Here is a 24,121-nt window from a genome sequence, read left to right as displayed (position 1 = left end):
CACCTCCTATAAGTGCAGTTGCTGTGGATGACGTTCTCCAGAATGCCTCGTAGCTCTAGTGGTTACGCCCAGTCTGCCCATGCAAGAAGACTGACGGCTTTCAGCGAAGGGCAGGATGGCTTGCATCGCGAGTCCAAGCATATCACACACCAAGACGGTATACAAGTCAACGACACTTTCTGGACGGCTCCGGCCTTGCTAAAGCTGACTGATTCTGTTCGTGCGTTTCTTGTGGAGCACAAATCTATGGGCCCACGGGAGGGTGAGCTCCTAGCTATTCTCAATGCTTTACTCGGAATGGAGGCGCATGGTGCAGCGGAACAGCTCATTGACATTGACGCTGTTCGGGATGCGCGGCTTGACAAGCTTATCGAAGATCTCGTTGACCCCTACAATCAGCCCGCACCACCGGTGCCTGTTAATCTTGTGGCGGCAAGGACGGCGGCCAGCTCCTTGCAACGCCAATGGACAAGACGCTTCAGGGAGATGTACGTTTCCCTGGATCGAGTCAGGCATCACAAGTTCCTAAATAGTGCCCATATGCGGGCACTCGCCTTCACTGGCCCTACAATGACCGGCGCTGTTGAAAGCCCTTCGCTCTAGAGAACTGAAGAGGTTGCTCGGATGCCCTCCGAGATGGAGGGGAACAAACAATTCACACCGGGCCAGTGAGTGGATCACGTGTTTGAATCAAGCCGTCTGTACTGCATAAAAAGAGACTTTCTAACCCATTTCTAGGTGGTGGTTAAATATTGTCTGCGCTCACCGTGACGGTATCGTGGGAACCACGGCCCCGATCCCCACCAAAGGCCAATATGGAATTACTGTGCTGCCACTCCTGTCTGGCAGAGAACGGAGGCTCCGGAATGGACACTCCGTCTATCAGAGAGAGAGCTTTCAGGCGTCAGACATGCATTTTACCTTGATGACGCAGGTTGGCCAACAGATTCGAATCCTGCGCGGCTGCCAACTGCGGAGCGCTCTCGCTCCTGTAGCAGGACTGCGATATGATGGGCTGTGCGTAAAATCTTGCCCAGGGACTATGATGAAGAATCCTGCTAACGTATGGAGTCTAGATACAAAATTGTGCAGTACGGACAGAAGCTGGACGAGGACACCGAGATCTACCGTCTGGCGCTAGTCCTCGAGCGGGTGCCAGAACAGATGCCTTTGGAGGAACTCCGGAGCATCCCCAAACCTTCACAGCTGGACGACTGGAAGGTGTACGAGAGTTTTGAAGCAGACAGGCTTAAGTCTTCGAGGGGCCACATGAACTTTCTGGCATGGAAGAACAGAAAGATGAGAGATAAGCTTGAGCATGAACAATGGCTGGTGTCTGTTGGTCTCAAAATTGGCTACCAACACTTTCAAACCCCGTCGACCGATGAGAAATTCAAACAGGGACAGACCATGAGACAAGGTCGGAGGACTGCGCTGAGTCTCAGGTAAAGCTATGACCGTGTGGTCGTCCTTTGACCAGGGACTGTGGCTTCCAGTGGAGAGTCTTAGTCCTCATGTCTATAAGACACACATACCTAAACGCGGCATGATGGTTGGCTGAGGCAAATAGGCAAGGAGTTGGGATGTATATGTACATGGAAGTGGTGCAGCAGTGCTTTTAGGGTTAGGGTCTGCTTATTGGCAGTAGAGTGGCCTATTGAGAAGGCGGGGCCGAGTTTTGTAGAGGGGCACCAAGTGAACCAGGAGCTGGGCCAACGTTACCTCTACCTTACTTGAACTACATACTACCTATCAAAATTACTACCTAGCAGATTAGCAGTATCGACCACTCCATATCATAGCCCAGAGTGTCGAATCGATCATGGCCAAGAAGACGAACGACAAAAAGCCCGCTGATAAAAAGGGGCAAGGCGGCAAAGACGCGGGTGCAAAGGAGGAGAAAAAGGTCAAGGCAGCGCAGCAAATAAACGTGCGACACATCCTTGTATGTACATACCTAGGCCTTATACAGCCTTTACATGAATCCCTCGTAGGACTCTCAGGGGGCATAACCATTAATGAAAATTTGTTCCTTAGTGTGAGAAACACAGTAAGAAGGAAGAAGCCCTTCAGAAAATTCGGGATGGCGCCAAGTTCGACGACGTAGCCAGGGAGTATTCTGAAGACAAGGGCAGGCAAGGTAAGGAGACAGGATGTACAAGTCACGTGGAATAACATCACGATATACTGACAGCGGTGGATACGTTAAAAGGCGGCGCTCTGGGCTGGAAAGCCAAAGGAACTTTGAAGGCTGAGTTCGAGGCAGTGGCGTATGCACTTGAGCCAAGCACAACATCAAACCCAAAGATTGGCGAGGCAAAGACAGGGTTTGGTTATCACATAATCATGGTTGAAGGCAGGAAATAGTATCACGATAGTTGTCGCAAGTAGATGCAACACGCAAATGTTCAAGTCATCAACTTTTGTTATTGCTTTTTTTTTTATTCCCAGGTCCGAATGAACGGTATTTCGCCTTTTTTAAAACCCTTCCGACCGAGTTCCAATGCCAGCGTGGAGAAGCTAGAGTACATCCGACCCGGCGTCCGTCTCGAAAAAGACCCATGCCCTCCGTGACTCCCGGTATCGTGAACGCCCCATGTAGGATATCAAAAAGACAAAGTTCCCATTTTCGTGATTCGTAGCTTATTGCTCGGTCTGGAAGTAGTTGAGGATGACGCTGCGCTCCTGCGACTCCTCACCCCAGTCCTTAACAACGACACAGGAGCAGTTGACGACCTTGCGGGCGTTGCCCTCACGGTCAAGAACGCCTGTTTGAGTTCATTTGTTAGCCAAGTTTCACTATTTCGGCCACGAGACTCCACAATTGCAACTTACAGAGACCAGCCCACTCGCCGAGCTGCTTTCCGTCGGGCACCTTGATCAAGGGGATCTTGTGCTCGGAGCACAGGGCAATGACGAGCTTCTTGTAAGCCTCCTCCTCGCAGGCCTCGTTCAGGACACACATGTGGGCCTGGCGACGGTCGAGGGCCTTGGAAGCCTCACGGAGACCGCGGGCGAGACCATCGTGCATGAGCGCGAGCTTCAGAACACCCTTGAGGGCGTCCAGAACGGACATGGAGCCCTTGGAGGCATCTGCGGAGACTTCGACTTCCTCGGCAACCTCGGGGGCGTTGTTCTCTTCTACGTCCGACTGTGTATGAAACAAAAAGGCTACATGTTAGCTTGGTGTCCAGCTCTCAACTTTGAGGGTTTCCTAGAGCCGCTGCCAAGCTATGGCCCGAGCCGATTCGGCAGAAGGCGGAGGTTCATGATCGCAAGGGATTCCGGCGTACCATCTTGGTGGTTCTTTTTCGGTGTCGTACGTCCTCGAAGAGATTCGTAAGATAATTGTTTGTGGTGTTGGGGAAAAGTAGCGAGCAGTTGAGATCCTTGGGAGATCGCGACGAACTTTTGGTGGGTGGGTTGTGGGATGGGGAAAATGCAAGGCCCCTCTAAGGCTTAGTCATTCAAATAATGGCCATGCCTGCCCAAGTGTGTGCCCTAGAGTGGAGTCGAAAATTTGCCCAGCCCACCCAAGCAAAGACAAAAACTTGACTCCCGTTAATTTTGCATTTTGATCCTGAACAAAACTACCTTCCTTGTTGTATCAGCTCACATCCATCGTCCAAGGACACTTACCGAGGTATGTGATATTTCAAATATCGCGCAAAATGACTTGAAAATTTGATTGCAGGATTTGCCCGTCGCGGAGGCTGGAGAGAGCAATCACGGCCGTCTTGTCGTCGCCCGCATCCCCGAATCTCTATGGACCCCGGACGCTACGACCAGAGGAGGACGGGAGGATGAGCAACGACGGGCGATCGATTTGTGGTCTAGGCCCGACATGCGGCCGTGATACGCATCTCTCCTTCGGAAACGAGCAGGCAGAACCCTCGCAGACAAAGATCTTGTCAAACAGGGCACTCTCCATGGCTCGAAAGCCTCTAGATGGCTAACATTTCCACGATGGATACGGCAGATACCTCATTTCCCATCTCGCGATTTGAGAATCTCCGCACAACCCATAAACAACCGCCAAAATGGTCCGCACCTCCGTCCTGAACGATGCCTTGAAGAGCATCAACAACGCCGAGAAGGCCGGCAAGCGCCAGGTCCTTATCAGGCCCAGCTCCAAGGTCATCACCAAGTTCCTGAGCGTCATGCAGAAGCACGGTATGTTTCACTTTTGTGTTTTTCTCCGGCTTCAGGCCTGTTCTCCTACCCCATTCGGCATGATAACTGGACGATGGTCTCAATCACCAACGACCCGAGTCTTTTAAGTTGCCGATAGATAAATTTTGCGAGGGAATCTTACACGTTCTCGGAAACACTCAATGAAGTACAGCGTTTAGTCTTTCGCAACATACTAACAAGTTTCACTTGCTTCCAGGTTACATTGGCGAGTTTGAAGAGCTCGACGACCACCGCTCCGGCAAGATCGTTGTTCAGCTGAACGGCCGGTATGTCGCAATCTACCTGAGGCTCTGCTCTGTAACTGCAACTAACAACTTTGTTGTCTTAGTCTCAACAAGACTGGTGTCATCTCCCCCAGGTACAACGTCCGCCTTGCCGACCTTGAGAAGTGGGTCGTCAAGCTGCTGCCCGCCCGTCAGTTCGGCTATGTCATCCTTACCACCTCGGCTGGTATCATGGACCACGAGGAGGCCAGGCGCAAGCACGTCGCTGGCAAGATCATTGGCTTTTTCTACTAGGCGATTTGGCAACTTGAGCATGGTACCGGCGTTCAGGGGTTCAGGTGGGCAATCGGAGGCAGTTGGGCTAAAAGTCATGAATACCACGAATTCAACCATGAAAACTGCTCGGCGAGTCAAACCAGGCGAGGCCAGATCCCGTCAAATAATGAAAAGTCACTGCTTTGAATCACGTGCTTTTGAGTGAATGTATCCCTGTTTCTTTTTGAGCCTAGTGCAAAGTATATGCTGCCCCAGATCTCGATTAAAAGTGGCTAAGGATGTTTCCCCCTCACTGTGTGCGTGATATTAAGTTCAAAGCTTTGGATAGCTGCCCTTGTGCTTACAGGATATATGTACCGCAGCCCAGGCCCATTTTGAGATTTCAGGGATTTCAGAGACCAAGCCAGAAGTTATAGCTACAGGCTGCGTCGAAGAACTCTGTAACTAGCTCCCTAAGCTAACACTCAGTTCTCGCAAACGCCCAAAAATGTTGCTGGCCCTGCTTTTTATCAGTCTGGCAATCTCATCAGTGGCTGCTGCTCCCTACTCAGCTTCAGACTCGTCCACCACGGAAGGCCGACAGGTCCAAGACCTGGCACGCGTCCGAATCAGCGGCAGCGAAGCTCGCAACGTGCCACTGCCCCTGCGAGTCCCGGACGTGTCATTTCATTTGGAGATGATCTCTCCTGCCCTGTCGGCCGAGCCTCCCGCCGCGGTCCTGCCCCTAAAGGCGAACGAGACCGGGGCCAGCACGACTGCGGACGGCGGCGCAACGCGCACCGTCGGGCCGGGATCCGGGTGCAACGCCGCCAGCGACACCTTTTACCTGGAGCGGGGGACCAAAAGGTTATATCTCGTGTCGGAGGACGGCAGGAGCAGGCTTTACGCCTTCTTCCAGAAGGGAGCCGCGACGGACAAGCTCGGCTTCAACAGGGCTCGCTTTATCGACGATGGAATCGGGCGGGAATACTACAACTGCGAGGTCACCTCGCAGCAGCAGCTGGCGTGCCATGGAGAAGATGGCCCTGGGCAGTGGGTTGGTTGGCGCCTCAAAGACACCATCGTCATGGCGGATAGGGAACACAATTCTCAGCTTCCCCTGGTTGAGCTGCATGTGACGGATCTGAAAAATGATGCTCCGCATTGAACACGCCTTTTTCTTTGCTCTCTTCTCGAGACCGGCAAGACCATCCCTGTATATTGTACGTGACGACGCCAGGCTAATCAGTTTAGGGTTACAGAGGAGAGAAGCCCGTTCAGGGTCTCTTAACAGCGCTGGGTATTTGCTAATCTATTTGTAGTCCAAGCATGTTGGTCTGGAATCGAAATGATTCCCTTTGCAGAGAATGATGGATACCTAGAGACTAGCACTAGTCTTCGCTGGCGCAAAAGTAGTAGACGGCTCGCCCAAGTTCATCATCACTCCCGTTGTCATCAAGATTGACCAGAAGACACTACATCTGAGCCGGTCGCTGGAGCGGGAGCAGTGGATATCGGTATTGGGCTTGGCTCAGGTTGTTTCGGGACTGGATTCGTAAGCATAGAGGGTGGTGTTGCGGTGGCATTTGGTATTGATGTAAGCTGAGGCTTTGGTGCTGGCGTGGGCAAAGATACACTAGTAGCCGGTCCAGGTTGAGGAGTGATTTTTGGCGGAGCCTTCGCAGTCGATGTATTGACCTTCGTCGTTGGCGTCGACAAGACGGGCCGCAGAGGAGGTACAGTTTGAGTATCGACACCCATATGAGAAGTACCTATGCTTGTTGTAGCTACATTACCACTCGAAGATGAGTGGTTGACAACGGAAGTCACAGGGGCCTGTGCAGGTATCGCCCCTGGTACTGACCCATGGGCAGATGGTATATTTGGGGCTTCCTTAGCTGCTTGTGCGGGAGTGGCGGGCAATACTTTGGGTTCTGCAGGATGGGGTGGCACGGCTGGCAAGCTGCTGGCAGTTTGGGCTTCAGGGGTGGGGGGCGGTGGGCTCTCTTCTTTTGGTCCGCCGTGAAGAAAGCGGTTCGGCACGCCTTTTGCGGCAAGTTCCCCGGTACCGACCCACGTCCCCAGAATGCTACTCCACTTGTAGTTGCCTTCTGTCAACCGACGGATCGCCTTGTACGCATTCATGTTGGCGAATGGCAGGCCCGTCTTGGGATCCCTGTACTTTGCCAAATGGTTCGTGATAACGCAGTGAGGAGCATGACCAGGCTCTGTCAAGCAACCATTTATGTTAGTATTAAAGGAAATGGTCAGCAGTATACAGTGTGTGACTTACTGGCAAGCTTGGTAAACTTCCGCCCGAATAGAATTTGAGTTTGCACCGTCTTATCCTTGATTGCTTCTTCGTCAAAGTTCTGCAGTACAATGCAGCTCCGGGTAACCCTCCCATTCACACTTGACTCCGGTTCCGTTTTGGCCACAGTTGGATCTTGATCCTTGGTTGGTGACGGATCTTGTTCCGCCTTTTGGGTGGATATTGTCTTTGGGGCCTGCGAGGAAGATTTTGGGGGTAATTGGGGTGGCGGCTGCGTTGTTTGTGGGTGTATAATTGTAGTTTCTGTCTTTTTGGGCACGGGTTCTGTGACCGCAGTAGTTGAGGTTGGAGGAGGTAAGGTAGGAGGCACCAGAGATGATTCTCCTTGCGAGGAATTTGGAGGAGCGAGGACGTTCGACACGCCCCCTGAATTAGTCGATAGACCCGGCATCTGCATTGGACCTTTAACAGCACCCATTGGAGGCGCCATCATGCTCACAGGAGGAGCTAGCACGCTACTTGGGAGGGTAGTTGTTGTAGCCTCTGCAGGTACCTTTTCTGTTGGAAGGTCAATCGGTTGAAAAACAGCTTGGTGGAAAACAGGAGCCGCCAACGCTGGCGTTGCGATCGGTTTTTCGGCGGATTCAGTCTGCTCGGTCGCCACCGGGGGTGCATCTTTCATCTGCTGGTCGGCGGCAACCTCAGTGGCGGTGGCTGCAGACACTGCGGTACTGGGCGCAGCAGCCGGATCTTTCTCCGTGGATGTGGATATACTTGCGGCCGGGGCTGTGGCGGCAGGCTGCTTCTTTCTCCGTGGTGCCTTCTCCTCCATTGCAACCATCCTTCCCACGTTTTTCATCTGTCCCTCGCTAAGCTCCATGATGCCGGTCCAGAACGTGACAACAGGGCCCTCCAAGGTGCGATTGTATAACGCAGCCAACTTGCGCTCCCGCTCCTCCTCTCTCTGCTTCTCGGCCTCTTCCCATCTGTTAAGACTCTTCGAGTTGCGCTTCTCCACCAGCTCCGCCTCGCGTAGCCTATCGGCCTGTGTCATAGGCGGCTTCTTCAGCAACTCGAGCCGCTTCGCCTTTTTCTCCTGCTGCTCTAGCTGCTTCTTCCGCCTGACTTCTCGCTCCACCATTTGCTGGTGCAGCTGCTCCTTGCTCATCCGTGTCGTCGACCGCTCCGATGCTCGCGTTGGCATATCCGATGCACTTGGAAGCCAGCTCGTCCGCTCGCTCTTCTTCTTGGGCCGCGGAGGAGGCGCAGGGACAACCTGCCGCCTAGGCAGATGATGTGATGACGACTGTGCCGCCTGCTCAGACCCGGCCCGTGTCGACGGGGTGCTTTCTATGCGCACACGCTTGCGAAACTTTGCCGGTATTGCCTGCTGTGCCTTTCGCTTCTTCGCAGCCGCGCGCTTCTCCTTTGCGATCCTCTCCAGCTCCTTCTCCCCCTCGAGCTCGTCGTCACCCTCCTTGGCATCGTCGTCATCGTCCGAGCTCGAGTCCATCTGTGCATCAGAGCCGTCGTCCCGTTCGGCGTTGTCGCTGAAGCCCTCGTCATCGTCCGCTTCGGCAAACAGGAGCTCGAGGTCCGAGTCGCCCTCGTCGCCACCCACGCCGGCTGCTGCCGCCTCCTGTGCGATCATGCTTTTCATGCGGTTGCCGGCCGTGGACCTGCGTGCTCGGCCAGTGGCCAGCCATTCCACCGGCGAGTCGGCAGCCGATGCACCGCCTCCACTGTCGTCCGCGTCATGGTCATCGCTGCTGTCGCTGTCGGAGGGTGATGCATGCCGCGGTGGCGCCTCGGTGGGGACTTCGAGGTCCGTAGCCATGTTCACCAGGCCAAAAATTCCACAGCTATATTCTGAAGAAAACAGTCTCGGGGATGTAGTTCCAACGTGGTTGGGTTCAGTTTATGTTCGTCATTTTGGTCATGGCTTGGCGCCTGTTGAGGTGCCTGGAATATGAAACTGTCAAAATATTCAACCTGCTTAGTTTGCAGTCAAGACGCGGCGCGCGTGGAGGCCCCACCAGACCCGCCCACCACTTGACAGTGAATGCAACACTATTGCGGGAGAGAGCGCAAGCTTGGGCAGGCTGCCAGCCCCACCTGCCGGGCTTTGATAACGGCTTGTAATGTAGCAAGGCTTGCAAGGGAATGGTCCGGATTCAACAGGAGGAGAAGCTTGCAACTTGCAAGTTCGACGTGATGCAGCGTCCTAATATCTACCCATTTTACCTAGACTCATCTTTCCCTTCCCTGTGGCTTTGTTCATCTAAATACTCCATCTCGATGTATCAAGCTCTATTGCTGCTGTCAAACGTACTTCCTGCCATCGAAATTCAAACAGTTTCAATATGTACTGCATACATTATTCAACCTACTTTTGCGGGCAACCAACCCAGAGGCGAGAAACCAGACTAAACGCTGTAACATAAAATGATCTCAGTCCAAACAGGTAGATACATCTTAATCAAATACCAATAAACACCCTCCAAACCCAGTCCTAAATGCAAATGATTAAAGTACAACAATCTATGAGATTCAAACTTTGTGATCTTTGCTCGTTATAATTCCCCCATCCCCTTTTCACACACCTTCTCCCATTCCTTGCAGAATCCCAAGAAGTTCCGACGCACACACTTGCGCTTGGTGGGAAAAATCGGCTCCGAGCTTGGCGTAGAAGTTGCCGCTGGTGGTCCTTGCGGCGGCGCAGTGATAGGATGTTGTGTAGGAGTAGGAGTCGGCGTATGGCTGGCTTCCGTCGTTGTTGTCTTATCGTTGCATCCCCAGAATTTGCCCGGAGTCTCGCACGTGGTAGTGGCTGTGGGTATGCTGCTGGTGCTTGTGGTTGTAGCAGACGTTGTCTTGTCCTTGCAGCCAAACCATCCCGGGGTCTTGCACGTCGAGGTTGTTGAAGTTGTTGTGGTGCATGAGGTTGTCGTTGTCATCGTCGTCGATGTCGTCGTCGTCGTTTCATCCAAGCAACCCCACCAGCCTGTTGTAGTGTCGATGGTTAGTGGTTACATTCTTTAGATCAAGTAGATAGCCAAAAATAAGCTTACCTGGAGTCTTGCACGTCTCAGTCCGAGTCATCGTCTTTGAAGTTGTTGATGAGCTTGATGTGGTTGTGCTCTCCGTTCCGTTGCTTTCGTACATCTTCCAGAGCTCACAGTCTCGACACTTTGGTGTGAGCTTGCACTCGGGCACTTCGTCGTACTTAAGCAAGACATCGTTGATGACTGTGCGGATTTTGTGTGTCCCAACGCCAACTCGCCAGCCCTTATCTGCTACAACATCGTATATGCACTCATGCCCAGCGTGGCACTTGGTTTCTAATGCGTAGCCGGCGTATGAGCAGGATGCGGTTGCGCCATTACAGGTGCCCACATAGATAGGATCGGCAGTGTGTCCAAAATGATAGACGCCGGTATTCTCCCTGGTCTGTGGAAGCTCAGGATTTCCAGATGGAGGTACTGGAAGACCAAGCCTACCCGCTGCAAGCGCCTCCGGAACGGCCTGGAACGTGACGGCTGGGAGACCGTAGGTGAGACCCAGGAACGAGCTGACGGCCCCGCCTAAACTGTGTCCAGTCAACCATATATTGGAGGTTGGATACAACTCCGTGACGTTCGAGTATAGCTCGCGGGCTGCCATATAATAACGATTTTCCTCCCGCAGTGACTGCGACACGCAGGTAACATTGCATGCATATGACGAGGTCGCACAGTCACAGACTTGACGCCACGTCCACTGCCCCTGTTGGGCGCAGCAGCAGCTGAAGAAGAGGTTGTCGTTCTCTTTATCGTTGGTCGTCGTGCCCTCGCCGTCAAAAACAGCCAGCGACGTACCCTTAAGGCCGATGACAATGGTCGAGTTGTTCTCATCAGCAAATATGTGCCCCCGCAATCCATCGGACTCCCATCCAAAATCGGCGCTTCTGTTGAATGACTCTCCAACTTCTTCCCAGTCCGGAAGGTCGGGAGTCTCAACATAGGCGTTCGCCGCCATGTATGCAAGGTTGACAACCGTGTCTCTGTCTGTCACATCCGGCGTCGACACGGCATCGACGGTCCACGCATCAGCAGAGAGTACTGAGACAAAGCCCCTCTCCCTTGCCTGGGCCACCATCGGCTCGACGACTGACGGACGTCTGTCCACTAGCCTCTCTATATTTCCGGGTCGACTCCTGGCGGTCAACACAGGCAAGGGATGTTTGTCAAACCCATCCTCGGCGGACAGCCAAATGCTGGCCTTTTGTTGATGCACATCCTGTTTTCTGTGTAGCCGAGGATGCTTATGTGTGCCGTGGTGGTAGATGTGACGGAGTGTAAATGTATGCCCGGCCGGAGCGGGTGGTTCGGGTTTCAGCGGCCCCAGCGGAGCCTGTGGTAGCGGAAGGACAAACTGCTCATGGGCGTTGTTGTCGTGCGGGGCGCTGGCAGCCGTGGGGGCGACAGAGAAGGCCAGAAACGATAAAAGCAGTTGCGCGGTGATTCTGCCAGCAGAAGTGCACCTGTTCGAGGAATTTCGTCTGGTAATCATGTTCGGCTGTGATGTGGTGTGGTTGAGAACACGCCGGACCGCGGCAGATCACCAGCGTTTGAGCGCGTTGGGACGAACAGGACGAACGAACCAACAAGAGGCAGAAGGGGAATGAGGGAGGAACCAAAATAAAATAAGTAAATGAAAAACTTTGGCCGGAAGCTAAGCCGCAGAGAGATGTTGACTGACGAGTATATTAATCGTTAACAACGATCAGATAGCCATCAGAAGTAGGTAATGTGCAAAAGGTTGAGACAACTAGAGCTCGGTTCGGAGTATTGACTCCCCCCACGGAAGTTACGACGACAACGGCGCGTGCCAATGATGTCCCAGTATGACCGCATGCCCATGGATGGACCCATGGAATCTAGCCGATACGTGGGTCTGCCCCGGCCGGGAACGGACCAGTAAAGCAGCGTAAGCTCGCCACTCTGTCCACGTGACCCAATTGGCGGGGCACTTGACCACCAACACTTGACCATGTTTCGACCAGTCTTATCAATTTCACGACCAACATCGAGTCTCTGTGAAATCGCATACTGTGCCGATCTAATTAATACACGATATAATAATCATGCACCGTTGTATGTTTGACATAAGTAGGAGGGCTAGGCACATAGATAAGTCTTAGTAGTGTGCTGGTATATTCTTCCGACCCTTCATTGGTACTTGTCCTATTAATCACTTTGTCTAGCAATTATGTTTGTCAAGATTCCTCTTTCCATTTATACATGCACTGGAGTCGGATTGAGTCGAGTCGAGTCGAATGGAGCTGATATTCTAAAACTACAGTAGTCTCGATGATATCGCGTTAGGTCGAGTCCCTTTACCATTCATTGGTTTTGATCGGGGCCAAGTCGATAAGAGCCTGTGCGTAGTGTCGGTACTGCCATCTCTGGCCTAGCGCGGACCTCTGCCTGGCTGATGGTGGGCTGCCATGTGGACCCGGCCAACCGCTGGCAGTTTGGGATGGCAATGACATACAGTCTCAGGTACCTCTGTGGAAGAAAGTTAGTTGGTTTGAAGAGACTCACACTGTGGAGATGGCAATAAGTAGTACGTGGTAAAATTCGCTGGAAACATTGGCGATATCATATCAACGTGTGATCAACCAGAAGCTGACTTGTATAGGACTTGAATGGGCTAATGACGAGGGTAATTCTGAGCTTAAAGAGGAGTTGTCAAACAAATTATACGAGAAAGAGGTATTGTACTGTCAACTCGAGACAGTCTTGTGTTCTTTTTTAGGCTCGAAAAAAAGGTCTCTGTAACATCGGTTGGGGTGGTTTCACTGCCCGCCATCCTTGTCGCTCATGCGTCAGCCTGCTGCACTGCCTGCTGCGGCTCCAACTGCGGTCGCGTTGAAAGTGGTGTGCTGAGCTCACATGTTTACTACGAAGCGTCACACCAAGACAACCTGCTGCACGGCTTCAGCTCCACTGTCCTATTTTCATACAAATCGTGGAAACTGTTTCGACATTGCCATTTTGGGCCAGGTAAGCTTGTTTACTATATGTGTTTGCAAGCCGCTTGGGTTTGCCGTGGCTGGCTTCCGTCATATATTCAAGTTGGTTGTGTTTTTCATTCAGTCTTCCATCACCATTATCATCATCACACCTTGGCTACTTTTGTACATTGCGCACTCCCATCACCCATGACTGCCACTGACCAAAATGACATCCAGCTTATTTGATATCATCATGGCACCCACTTCAAAAGAAGCGCCGCCAAAGAACACGAATCCACTTCGTTCAGTCAAATCATTCACACGACATGAGACATTAAGCAAAGCAGACACCGACCCAATCACGATACAACGCCCGCAGCGAGCAAGTACTTTCCAGAATGGAGCATCCCCGAGGACAAGTACCGCCGACGCCTTTGAGACTCACGCAGGCGACGATGACGAGGATCAGCCAGAACCTCCACGAGCGTCGGTTGATATGGACGACCTCCCCATCGAGCTGGTAAGCTTGACAGACAGCTTTATCGAGTCTCTGTCGGCGAAAGTCCATCCGACTCCACCGAACATCGACAATCTAGCCAGGCTCTTTCAGGAGTTTTACCACACGGCCGCCACACATATCAACACACACATATCGACTTTGCTATCCCGGCAATCCCGAGAACACTCTCCAGTCCCCTCAAGCTCCGCATCCGCACGTGCCTCCCCCGCAAGCCTACTCCGTGCCAAGGCGGCCTCGATAAGCGGCAAGGACAAGGCCAAAGCTGCCGGTGCATCCAAGTCTGAGGGGGAACAGCAAATGATTACTGCTGAGGAGCTGGCTGAGAGAAAAAGAGCAAGGAAAGCATTGGAGCAGAAGCGAGGGCTTCTGGAGGAAGCTGTGGAAAGGCGACTTTGTGAGGGCATCTACCCTCGAATATACAGACACCGAACCACGCAGGACGAGGCCGCGGATGACAAGCTTAGGTCGAAAACTGCAGCACTCGCCGTCGTCGGTATAGGTCTGGCAGACTTGGGGGTTGACCTCGGTGAGGTGCAAACGCCCGAGGCTGGGGTGGAAAGGCAGGAGGAGGTTCGGAAGTGGTTGGACCAAGCAAGGCGTGACCTGGAGCTTATGAATGAGTCGAGGTATCCTCTGGGGAAGTTGAACCGGCTCAAGGCAGCACACAAAAGCATCGTGGATACGCTGGCGCACTTCCACCCATCTTCGTCTGCCGACGAGATTATGCCGATGCTCATATATACCCTAATCACACTGTCCCCAGAAAGGCTCAACGTCATCAGCGACCTCAACTTTATTCAACGATTTCGTTGGGAACCAAAGCTCACAGGAGAGGCCGCCTACTGCCTTACAAATCTAGAAGCTGCCATTAGCTTTCTCGAGACGGTCGATCTGTCGACTTTGAGGCCTGATGAGGCTCCATCTGGGCCCTCAAAGAACAGCAGGCCAACTACCCCTAGGGCAGAAACCTTTCCTCCTGCATACGCATCCCCCGGCTTATCGACATCCACTCAAGCTGTGGATACGGCGACCGCAAATGCGGCGCCTGAGTCCATGAAACCGACACTCTCGCAGACAAACCTCCGGGCTACTGCAGCGGCCCAGCTTAGGAACCGGCGCCTCAGTGACCTGGTCAACACTCCAGCTCAGGCATTCGGGGCGGCCAGTGACGCCGTGTTTAGCACTGCCGATCAAGGTATAAAAAATATCACCAACACCCTTGGCGACAGCTACAACTTCTTCCTCGGGAAGTTGACTGGAGACGTCGTCCCAAGAACGCTGGATGACGCCCGGAAGCTTATCAGCACACCACCACCCGACGATGATATGTCTGCCAGTGGCTCTCTCAATGAGGACGGCGATAGCCGCCAGGGTCCGCAGGTTGTCAGCAGGGAGGACAAGGTTCTCAGTCTGATCGGGGGCAAGAAGGCAGTTTCACGTGACCGCAGTGTAGACAGCACGAGAAGTGCCAGGAGTGCAAGCAGCAGCTCGAGGAAGGTCTTGTTCGCGACCGGAGAGGACAAGTCTGCCACTCAAACCCCTGCGCCATCAACAGGTTCCAACCCAGCCCTTATCGACTCGGTACGAAACTTTGGTAACTCTCTGAACCCAATGTCGAGGCTGTCAGGTATTGGCATGATGCGTGGTTTCGGTAGGACAGCTTCCACGCCTGCTGCGCCTCTGGCAAAAGCCGAGGGTGGCGATCTTGCTTCAGTAAGTAGATTTGATTCTGATTTTGTTTCCCATAACAAATAACCAAAACTCCTTTTGAAAATCACTGCTGACATTGCCCCCCTTCAGGCCTTCCCCGACATTGCAACCGCCTTGCCTCCTAAACAGGTAGCGCAGATAGCCCCACCAGTCAAAAAGTTCATGGAGACGTCCACAGCCGCAGAGCTTAGGCTTGGTGATATAGGGGACCTGCTCCGTGACTACCGCAGGCTGGCTGCTGCCCTCAAGGACAGAGATGCCTTCAAAGAGACGTGATATGGCAGAATGCGCGTGTCCTGATCAAACATTACGGAAATTCAACCCATGCAAGGATGTCGATGTTTTTGCGAGTCGTCCTTGAACACACCATAAGCTGAGCGGGTGACTTATGTAAAATTGACCGCAGATCTTATGCTCTTTTTGTTTGAATGGCTATTTTGCGATCTTTTGGGTATAGATATTATCGTCTCAGACCGGGGCATACCAACGCTCCGAACTTGACAATGTCTTGTTTTTACTCCCAAATGGTTGTGTCATAGAAAAGAAAAGAATTAAAAAGGACATGGGAAATTGGGGGTATATCATCTTGAGCATCCAATCTGCATGACTTATTCAGGTCTAGCCGTGAGAAGAGACGTGGTCTGAGTGTTTTATATGCATAGGTAAAACACTGCCTTTGGTTTGGCGGCAGGATTTGTGTCTTCTCGACACGGGCAAACAGAGCCGCAACTGGCACCTTCATGTATGCTTATGTCGTCGGCATGCCTTGACCAAGTGGAACCATAGATCTCGAATATATACACCTCGAGACTTGCATTTTCGAGCCTAGGATTTGTTCCTGGCAACTCGCGAACATCACTATAGAGTGTGCTATTTATTATCGTGTTCCACATGCCTGACAAAAGCCCAGAGGAGTTATGATGCAGTATGTTTGATTGTTATCTATTTTTGTACGCCGTCAAGGAGCGCACGCTTAAATATTTATAAGCAATTGTCAGCCAGCTAGCCCATGCCCATCCACCATGCAACATGCAACAAAGGAAACTTAAAGAGTAGAAAAGAAGTTAAAGGGTCTATAAAGCTAGTGAGATATACTGGGTGGTATCGAGTCGTGAATGTCCTGGTATCCTATGGTGCGTTACACTGAACTGCTGGAAACGGAGAGAATTTTTGAGCGGAAAGAAAGAATGGAAGATCACAGATATCCCAAAAGAAATGAAATACTCTAATGCCCATTTACCGTGGCCTTTGTGGGGCTTTTGCTACCATTGGCAGCAGCGTCACTGCCGATGAACTTGTCCATAAAGGCAATGTAGTCGTACTGCGGCATTCCGCGATCTTGGGCAGTATCGGGGCCGTTGTGCGCTGGGATGATTTCGATGAGCTTATCAATGACCTCATCGGGCACCAAACTGTGGCGAAGGTCCATTTCCGTGACATATGGCTTGCCATCGGCCACCTCGCGGAACGATTGGTAGACCTGTTCGGCAGTGTTCTGGTCTTCCGTCACGTCAACCATGAAGCGAATGAATTGCTCAAAGGTGATGCGGTCGCGGCCCTTAGCTGTTTCGACAAAGTATCCGTGCATCTCTCCCTCTGAGAAGACGACACCAAGCGAGGCCAGTGCGGCGCCGAACTCGAGTTCCGCCAAGCTGTTGGAATCGTCACGGTCGAAATGGCGGAACACGGACTCAAACTCCTCGAGCTGAATAGGCGTCAGATTTGTCATGTTCCGTGCCACCATTTGGTTGTCGAGGAATGCAAGCTTCTTTGCGACAGAGGACTTTACAAGTCCTAGCTCGTAGCAGAGCTCGTCATAGGTATAAGTTGTAAAGTCGTTTTCCTCAATGTTTGCCTCCTGACACTTGGCGTCCACGGCCCCAATAGTTTTGAGGTACTCATCAAGAGGTGGTAGGTTTTCGCTCAACTTGCGAACGTGATGCAGTTGGTCTTCAACATCACCCTCCAGCCCGGAAATGGCCAGCTGGATGGTGTTGAGTGCCAATGCAAAATCATTAGCCTTGTCTGCAAAGGACTTGCGCAGCGCGTTCTTGATATCTCTGATGGTCTCATTGATCAACTGGCCGCGCTTCATCTCGGCGGCTGCTAGGTTTGCCCACTCGCCGTCCAGAACATCAAGTCGCAGTTCCGCTGGGGGCTCGTACGGCCTTAACCTATAAGTGCCTAGTTTTGTCTTGATGTTTCCGAGCAATGTCGCCAGCTCGCTCTTCTCTGCAACCCATTCCCGCTTCTTGCCTCGCTTGTACGAGGCGAAATCGGTAGCTTGCGCCTTAGCATCCGTGTAGGACCCCTCAAACTTTGCCTGCTGCCAGCCCTCGACTTGGGCACGGATGGCCTGAAGCAATGCAGCCATGCGCCTTTCGTATGCACTCTGCATCTCCCATGCGCCCTGCATGTTGTTGACGAACTTTTCGACTCGGCGGCCTGCATTCTCGACCTTCTCCATCTGCGAAAAGGCGTGGAACCAGTATGCAATGTACGTCATCAAACTGCGCTCGTCAGGCTTGGCGACGTCGCAAACATCTTCGACATCCAAGAGCTTGGGAATGCCGATTTCTTTGTGAGCAATGTCAAAAGCCATTTGCATGTTGCCTTTGTGGTCTGTCTTGTCCAGGGCATCATAATCGATCAGGTCCGGGCGATGGATGTCGAGGAGGGCGCAGAAAGCGAGGCCATCGTTCCAGCTTGCACTGAAGTCCCGCACATCGCATTCCTCATAACAGGCCGTTTTCCGTTGGCACCACAAGAGCAATCCCTCTTTCGCTGTAAGGCCCTCCTCATTGATGTCGGAAATGGTAAACCTTAAAATGAGCGTCCAGATAAGACCCTACTCGCGAAACAGATGTCAGCTTCAGATGACAGCTTTTCAAACATGGGATGGAACAGGCCTACCAGGACAATCTTCCGGTTACCCTTGACAATATCCTCAGCACCACAATTGGTCAGGCGGATGCCCCTGGACTGAATGAAGCCCAGGGCAGTATTGGCGTTTTCGTACCGCTGGACAGGCAGTTTTGGTTTGGAAGCGAACCTCCCAAGTGACTCTGAAGCCTGTGCACAGCATTGCCGAGTCGATTAGCTAGAATCTCTCCGAAAGAGATGAGAGTACTGAAAACTTACCAAGCACTCCAGAAGATGAATCAAAAGGACCTAGAAAAAAAAAAGAAAAAAACATCCAACTCCGTTAGCTTGGTTTTGTCCTCGACGCTGACATCAAGTCAAGTGCACTTACGCCATCCTTCAAATCTTCAACCAAGTCTTTTGTCTCTAGTGATCTCTCAGCAAGTTTGCTGTTGGCCCATTTCTGAAATGTCTTTTGCTGTGTTGATACCCAATCTTCCTCCATCTTTGTCAGGCCGCCACCGGCGGGCTCGGTCGCTGCAAGAGCCTCCTGTGCGGAGCCGGACGAGTAGAATCTTTTACGGGAAGGAGAATCGGCTTTCTTGGAGCTCAAGCCCGTGGGGTTGCTTCCGGAGCGTTGGAGTCTCGCGAGGGCGAGTTGCTTGGCGTTGCTTCTCGACCTGGGAAGTGGTGATCCACAGGCAATCGAGCACGAATCAATGCTGCTGGTGGTGCTTATGAAAGAAGCACGCTGGGAATCAAACACGGAATCTTTGTCGGAAAAGTCGTACGATGAGGTTGTTGAAGAAATAGATAGCGAAGGCGGCCGGTTGAGGCTGTTGTCGGTGTGGCCGCCGGGGTGGTGCGAATTCGAATTCTCGTTGGTAAACAACGGCCAATCTTCTTGGTTGCTGGGCACGCTCCCTGCGTCATGGGGGTATTGGTGGTCCATTTTGGCGGGGTATCGGATGGTGGTAACCCCAATCGAATGTGCACTGCACTGTGTGTGCACCGGCGCAGGCCTGGCCTGCACTAATTGGGTTATCGATAGTTGGGATTTATTTCTTGGGTTGCACCGAAGGCGGCACTCTGGCGGGTGGCTGGCTTTCTAATTCTCCTGCCGGCTTTTGCGGGGAGGGTTTAAAAATCGACGAAGGAAGCTGAGGCGAAGATCGACCGCAGATCAACAGCGTCTTCTCTTTAAATTTCTGTTTCTGCTACTTGTTTCCTAACTCGTGATCTTGGCAGCAAACAATATTTTGGATGACAGCCGACAAGACCACAGCAGACATGGTCGGAAAGAAGAGTCAAAAAGTCTAGATGAAGCACATTCGACCTAAGCGGATCACGACAGCCTTATAGACATCACCACAATGTTCATTGTTGGCAGTGCAGTCCCTCCCTCAGGGACCTGGGACGGACGAGCATGAATGAAGACGACACTTTTTGCCGCTTTCACTGATACAAACCATCCCAGTATCTCCAGATTTGGCATCTGAAACATATTCGACAAGGCCCTCCAGGATCTGCCGTCAGGCATTTTTGGCTAATCAGATGGAGAAGCCGCCAACAGTGCTCGTTCATCGGATCCCTGTTATTAATATCAATTGGTCGCAAAGCCACATCTTCAACAATGCAAATGCAGCGGGGTGACTTGGCCTCCTTCGCATGACGTTTCCCTTTACAGAAATCTCCTTGACCACCCTGCTAATCAACTTTAAAAATCCAAGTAGAGGAGGCCCATGGTTGCGCTTTATCCCGACGCGACCTTCTTCCAGGGGACTTTCCTGCGCACTTTCCATCCGATACTCGTTTTGATTGATCGCAGCACCAACGATAGATTTAGCTACACTTACGTGGTGCTACTTGTGCCGACCTGCCCACCCGGATATTTGGGGTGCGGCTGTCTTTTTCCTCGGTGCCGTTGACGGCTATTTGTGGCGTAACCAAGTCTGTATCCGCCATACCTGCACGACTATCACCTTATTGTTTCTACCGTATCCGTTCCTGCTAGTCCCGACTACCCCAGTGGCCATAACCATCACATCACTCGGCGCTTCGGCATCTCTCTTTGGTCCAATGGCGGAACCATGCTACAGTCCCGACAATGCAGAGTCTGGGCCGGAACTTTGCTAGCGCCTGGCAAGGGTGCTCCCGACTTGCTGCCACTCTAGGATGCTGATCTCTCTGCCCTGTCTTGCTGGTCTTCGGACCATAGTTTGTGGATGTGGGCTGTTTGCCTCTCGACGGAACTAACGCATGAATTTGGGAAGCGTCAGACCCGCAAGCTGTGACGACTCACTCATTCACCAATCGACTCAAGTCTTCTGCGCCTACCCCCCTTTTGCTTTTGCTCTCTTTTATTTTAAGTCGTGTCTAGGAATACTATTGACGGTCATGCCCTTTGCCTGTTTCAATTCGGTGGAATGCCCAGCTATTCCCACCCCAATCTCTGGAGCAAACCCCATTCTCTCCCTACCCTTCAATTTTACATCACGTCAGCCCACGATATGAGCGGTCATCTTGATTCGTTTCCGTGAAAGTGAATGGCTGAATGTGGTTGAACGAGAGGCAACAGCTTAGGAAGTTATGACAGCCTGTCGAGCCTTAACAATATCCCTTTTGTAAGGATGTACGTGGGGTTATTCACACTTGCCAACCGTGAACCAGACTACACCCTGCATTTAGATTCAGATTCAGATTCAGACTCTTCCATGGTCAGTCCTAGGTAGGTTTCAAGGCTGGTTGTGCAGTGAAAATAACCTTGGGAAATGCATCACGGGACAAGGCAGATCGTCACGGATGGAAGCGGCACTTCGGAATTTTATGCCTGGAAGAAAATAAGTCTTCTCGAAATCTCACCTCTATAGCATCAACACACCTCGCTTTATGATACCGTACATGGCGGTGTCTTTCACATGGGCATTTTTTTTTTTTTTTTCTGTTTTCGCAATCACTCATTTCAATACTGCTTACTGACCCTTGCCTATGTGGTGGTTCCTATTATAGTCCTGGACTCTGGTAAAACACTCATGCGGGGCGTGGCGAATCGAAACATGGAGTGTCTAGTTACAATTAGAGCACAACAGGGTGAATGAATGAATATGTTCCTCTCTTCTTTTGAAGCCACTGACTTTTCGCGTTCTGCTGGTTGGGTAAAAGACCTTCGATGAAATAAGGTAACACAACGTCCGTCAAGACTCAACAAAGTACTTTCAGGACTGTGGGATAGAAAAGAACAAAATGACCGGCATTTGCATTTTAATCATAACTAATAAATTATATAACCGTCATTTATCCTATCAGCCCATAGCGTGTGTTCAACATCTCGATAGAAACATATCCAACCGGTCCAAATCGAGGCTGTTGTCTCCTTTGTTGTTTAATCTAATACAAATGGAAAATCCACAAAAGATAGACAGTCCACAGAACAAAGCTTGCAAAATCCCCTTCAGCAAGTCAAGGCCCAAAACGACGCAGCTCACTCCAGCTGCGCCGCTGCACCACATCAGCAATTCCCTGCCCTTTGGCCAACAGCTGCTCGCTAAAAGCCTGGCACCACATCAACTCCATGGCGGCTTCTCCAGTCGCCATGTTGGTCTCTCGATAGTGCTCTTCGACCACCGCAAAGGGGACGGCCAGCAGGTCGGGCTGGACGCTACGTTCCAGCGCAAAATCCAAACTTCTGCAAATGTTGACCGCGAGCTCTTGCGTGCTCTTGCCGCCATGGCCGACGCCGCCACCGCCGCTACGGCTGTCCGCCATGGGACCCGACCCGCCTGGAAGCGGCGTCCCCATGAGACCCATCGACATGCCGTCCGGCTGCGTCATGTTGTAGAAGTTGGCCGGAAAGAGCTGCGTAAAGGATTCGGGGATTGGTTCGTAGGTGGCTTGGTTCAGGCGCTCGATGCAGGGCAGCAGGATCAGCAAGGCCGTCCAGTAGTATATCAGTGCTGTTGCCGTCTGCAGATCTCGGAAGCCGTACGTGCTGTCCGCAAAGGGGATGCTCGTTGAGTCGTCGATGGGGTTGACCCAGTATAGCTGTCGCGGCACCGGCGTGCCATCGCCGGCCAGGTCGTGATCAAGGGAGAGAAGCCACCCGTCCAGGAGGCCTTGCACGTTAAGACAGTTTCCCAACAGGTCGTTGGCCAGCATTCTTCTTTCCAGGGTTGGAGCGTGAGGAAGTATGTGGTCAGCGCGGGATAACAAGTCGGGGATGAGGGCAATTACGTCGAGCAGTCGATCGATGGCTGATTTTGGGTGAAGTTCCCAAGGCACGCTCGTCCATTCGGGACTTGCAAGAAACGTGCTCTTGCGGTTGATGACAGCCGCGAATAACTGACATGGTCCAGGAAGAACGTCAGTAGACTTAACTTCGGTTTGAGTAGTATGCCTCAGGAAGCTCCTGGGGTTGTTGAGAGACAGGAAGTGGCTATGAACTCACAGAGTTTGGACGGTACACCCGAGCGAAGAAGTGGTGTGCTGGAAAATTCTTGAAGTTTTCGGGGCCAAGCTGTTTGACAGAGTTCGGCGGTGCAGGATCTTGAATCCAAGACGGCAGAGATGAAGACAGAGCGGACCAGTTGCGCTGAGCACGGCCAAGAACTGAATTAGTCAAGAGCGATCTTCACTCAATATGCAACCTATGTTCGTCAACTTGTTCGGGTTGGTGCGCTAACCTCGAAGAGAAACAGACATATGCTGTCTGTACCTGTTACTTTTCCCAAAATCTCATCGCGAACCTCCTCCACGTCCGAGATGTGCGTCAAGCAATGGCAGCGCAACTCAAAGTCATGGTTACCCATGGATCGACGTGCATCTGGAAGTTTGTATGGGGGCAGCGATATGGTCTTAAGCCTGGAACCGTTCGAAACTTGTCCGCTCTGGTCAACCATTGACAAATTTGTGTTGAAAGACGCGATCTGTAGGCTTAATACTACACCTGAGCAGGACACAGAGATAAGATCGTCCCATGCAGGTTGAAGCGGCTCGATAGGCACCATGTCATACGTATCCGTCCTGCTCGCCGCGGGCGTCTCGAGGGCGCCTTCATGTTTCAGCACTGTTGGCTCCTCAGACTCCGGTCGTTCGGATGCCAACGATGCGGGCGTTTTGCGCAGTGATCTGCCGCTGACGGCTCGACGTGGGTGCGACGAGCATCGTCCATGTTCTCGGGGCGTGCCTATGATGAAGACCCTCTCGCGCTCGTATCCTCCGCAATCTCGTCCGCTGTCTGTGCATTTCCTGCATTCAAAGTTTTGTCAAAAGACCAGGTACGCGAACCGAAATCCGAGCTGTCACATAAGTATCGGCTTTACCTGCAATATGGGCGAGTGTTGTCACACTTTCCCGGATCCGTCAGTGACTAGACTGGTATCTACGAGAATCAAGGTGATTGCTGGGCAATCATGTCTGAGGGGGTTGTCAAGGAGATTGCGGGAAAGGGACCGGCGAGGTAGGTACATACCTTTACCCTCCTGCCTCGACAAGTGTTGCAGCCTTTATACTTGCCAGCAACCCCAACCATGGTTTACGCTTTGTTTTCTTTTTTTTCTTTTTTTTTTGTGGACAAGTAAATCGGCACAATCACGGCAGAGTGATGTAAAAGATATCTGGGGGCGAGAACCAAAGGGAAATAACACTAAGTAGCTCCAGCGGAGACTTTGCTCTTTTGATCCTCCCTTTCAGAGCCCATACAAAGGCACAGTCGCTCCTGGCAAGATTGGCAGCCAAGGCTGCCGGTAGACGACGGGGACCTCCGTGAGCGGTGACGGGAGTGATGGGTGCCTGACCCGCGGGATGCATGCAAGGCCCTTCCAGCAATTACGACATGACCAGCAGACCGGTCTGTTACCGATATACCATCTAGATGATCCCAAGACCTACATGAGTTGGAGATGAGAGCTGAATTTGGTCAGAGTAACCTCGGACCCGAGTGTGAGATTTTTTTTAAAAAAAAAAAAAAAATCCCACATGGCCGTTTTCCAGGCTAAGCCACTAGGTTAACAACCACATGCGATCCACGGGGAGGGAGTGCAGAAGGCTACCAGACGGCTGGTATATCATGTTGATGCAGGGGCCACGTA

The 24,121-nt window shown here is 52.1% G+C and overlaps 9 protein-coding genes across 9 annotated transcripts; 4 read left to right on the top strand and 5 right to left on the bottom strand.

The window, feature by feature from the left end:
* Positions 1-42: 42 nt before the first annotated feature.
* On the top strand, positions 43-2,367 carry PpBr36_06073 (uncharacterized protein; the record flags this gene model as incomplete). Its single annotated transcript, XM_029893220.1, has 7 exons — positions 43-488; positions 739-1,017; positions 1,077-1,445; positions 1,614-1,629; positions 1,808-1,945; positions 2,038-2,140; positions 2,213-2,367. The coding sequence occupies 7 exons, from the start codon at positions 43-45 to the stop codon at positions 2,365-2,367; spliced, it is 1,506 nt and encodes a 501-aa protein (XP_029745891.1).
* A 276-nt stretch (positions 2,368-2,643) lies between these two features.
* PpBr36_06072 (uncharacterized protein) lies at positions 2,644-3,296 on the bottom strand (the record flags this gene model as incomplete). The annotated part of the gene is made up of 3 exons (XM_029893219.1): positions 2,644-2,768; positions 2,836-3,151; positions 3,294-3,296. 3 exons carry the CDS (start codon positions 3,294-3,296, stop codon positions 2,644-2,646), a joined length of 444 nt encoding a protein of 147 aa, XP_029745892.1.
* Positions 3,297-4,040: 744 nt separating this feature from the next.
* Positions 4,041-4,712, top strand: PpBr36_06071 (uncharacterized protein; the record flags this gene model as incomplete). Its single annotated transcript, XM_029893218.1, has 3 exons — positions 4,041-4,173; positions 4,391-4,460; positions 4,523-4,712. 3 exons carry the CDS (start codon positions 4,041-4,043, stop codon positions 4,710-4,712), a joined length of 393 nt encoding a protein of 130 aa, XP_029745889.1.
* Positions 4,713-5,181: 469 nt separating this feature from the next.
* PpBr36_06069 (uncharacterized protein) lies at positions 5,182-5,841 on the top strand (the record flags this gene model as incomplete). Its single annotated transcript, XM_029893216.1, has 1 exon — positions 5,182-5,841. The coding sequence occupies one exon, from the start codon at positions 5,182-5,184 to the stop codon at positions 5,839-5,841; it is 660 nt and encodes a 219-aa protein (XP_029745720.1).
* On the bottom strand, positions 5,361-5,808 carry PpBr36_06070 (uncharacterized protein; the record flags this gene model as incomplete). The annotated part of the gene is made up of 2 exons (XM_029893217.1): positions 5,361-5,513; positions 5,581-5,808. The coding sequence occupies 2 exons, from the start codon at positions 5,806-5,808 to the stop codon at positions 5,361-5,363; spliced, it is 381 nt and encodes a 126-aa protein (XP_029745890.1).
* Positions 5,842-6,128: 287 nt separating the features above from the next.
* PpBr36_06068 (uncharacterized protein) lies at positions 6,129-11,496 on the bottom strand (the record flags this gene model as incomplete). The annotated part of the gene is made up of 4 exons (XM_029893215.1): positions 6,129-6,901; positions 6,967-8,807; positions 9,595-9,949; positions 10,017-11,496. 4 exons carry the CDS (start codon positions 11,494-11,496, stop codon positions 6,129-6,131), a joined length of 4,449 nt encoding a protein of 1,482 aa, XP_029745719.1.
* Positions 11,497-13,169: 1,673 nt separating this feature from the next.
* Positions 13,170-15,449, top strand: PpBr36_06067 (uncharacterized protein; the record flags this gene model as incomplete). The annotated part of the gene is made up of 2 exons (XM_029893214.1): positions 13,170-15,176; positions 15,264-15,449. The coding sequence occupies 2 exons, from the start codon at positions 13,170-13,172 to the stop codon at positions 15,447-15,449; spliced, it is 2,193 nt and encodes a 730-aa protein (XP_029745711.1).
* A 949-nt stretch (positions 15,450-16,398) lies between these two features.
* PpBr36_06066 (uncharacterized protein) lies at positions 16,399-18,987 on the bottom strand (the record flags this gene model as incomplete). Its single annotated transcript, XM_029893213.1, has 4 exons — positions 16,399-18,021; positions 18,087-18,245; positions 18,315-18,344; positions 18,427-18,987. 4 exons carry the CDS (start codon positions 18,985-18,987, stop codon positions 16,399-16,401), a joined length of 2,373 nt encoding a protein of 790 aa, XP_029745710.1.
* A 2,507-nt stretch (positions 18,988-21,494) lies between these two features.
* Positions 21,495-23,562, bottom strand: PpBr36_06065 (uncharacterized protein; the record flags this gene model as incomplete). Its single annotated transcript, XM_029893212.1, has 5 exons — positions 21,495-22,373; positions 22,480-22,623; positions 22,715-23,279; positions 23,354-23,400; positions 23,503-23,562. 5 exons carry the CDS (start codon positions 23,560-23,562, stop codon positions 21,495-21,497), a joined length of 1,695 nt encoding a protein of 564 aa, XP_029745713.1.
* Between the last annotated feature and the right edge of the window lie 559 nt (positions 23,563-24,121).

Source organism: Pyricularia pennisetigena (assembly GCF_004337985.1).
Source record: "Pyricularia pennisetigena strain Br36 chromosome 4 map unlocalized Pyricularia_pennisetigena_Br36_Scf_6, whole genome shotgun sequence".
Taxonomy (NCBI): Eukaryota; Fungi; Ascomycota; class Sordariomycetes; order Magnaporthales; family Pyriculariaceae; genus Pyricularia; species Pyricularia pennisetigena.
This window is presented reverse-complemented; position numbering and strand designations above follow the sequence as displayed.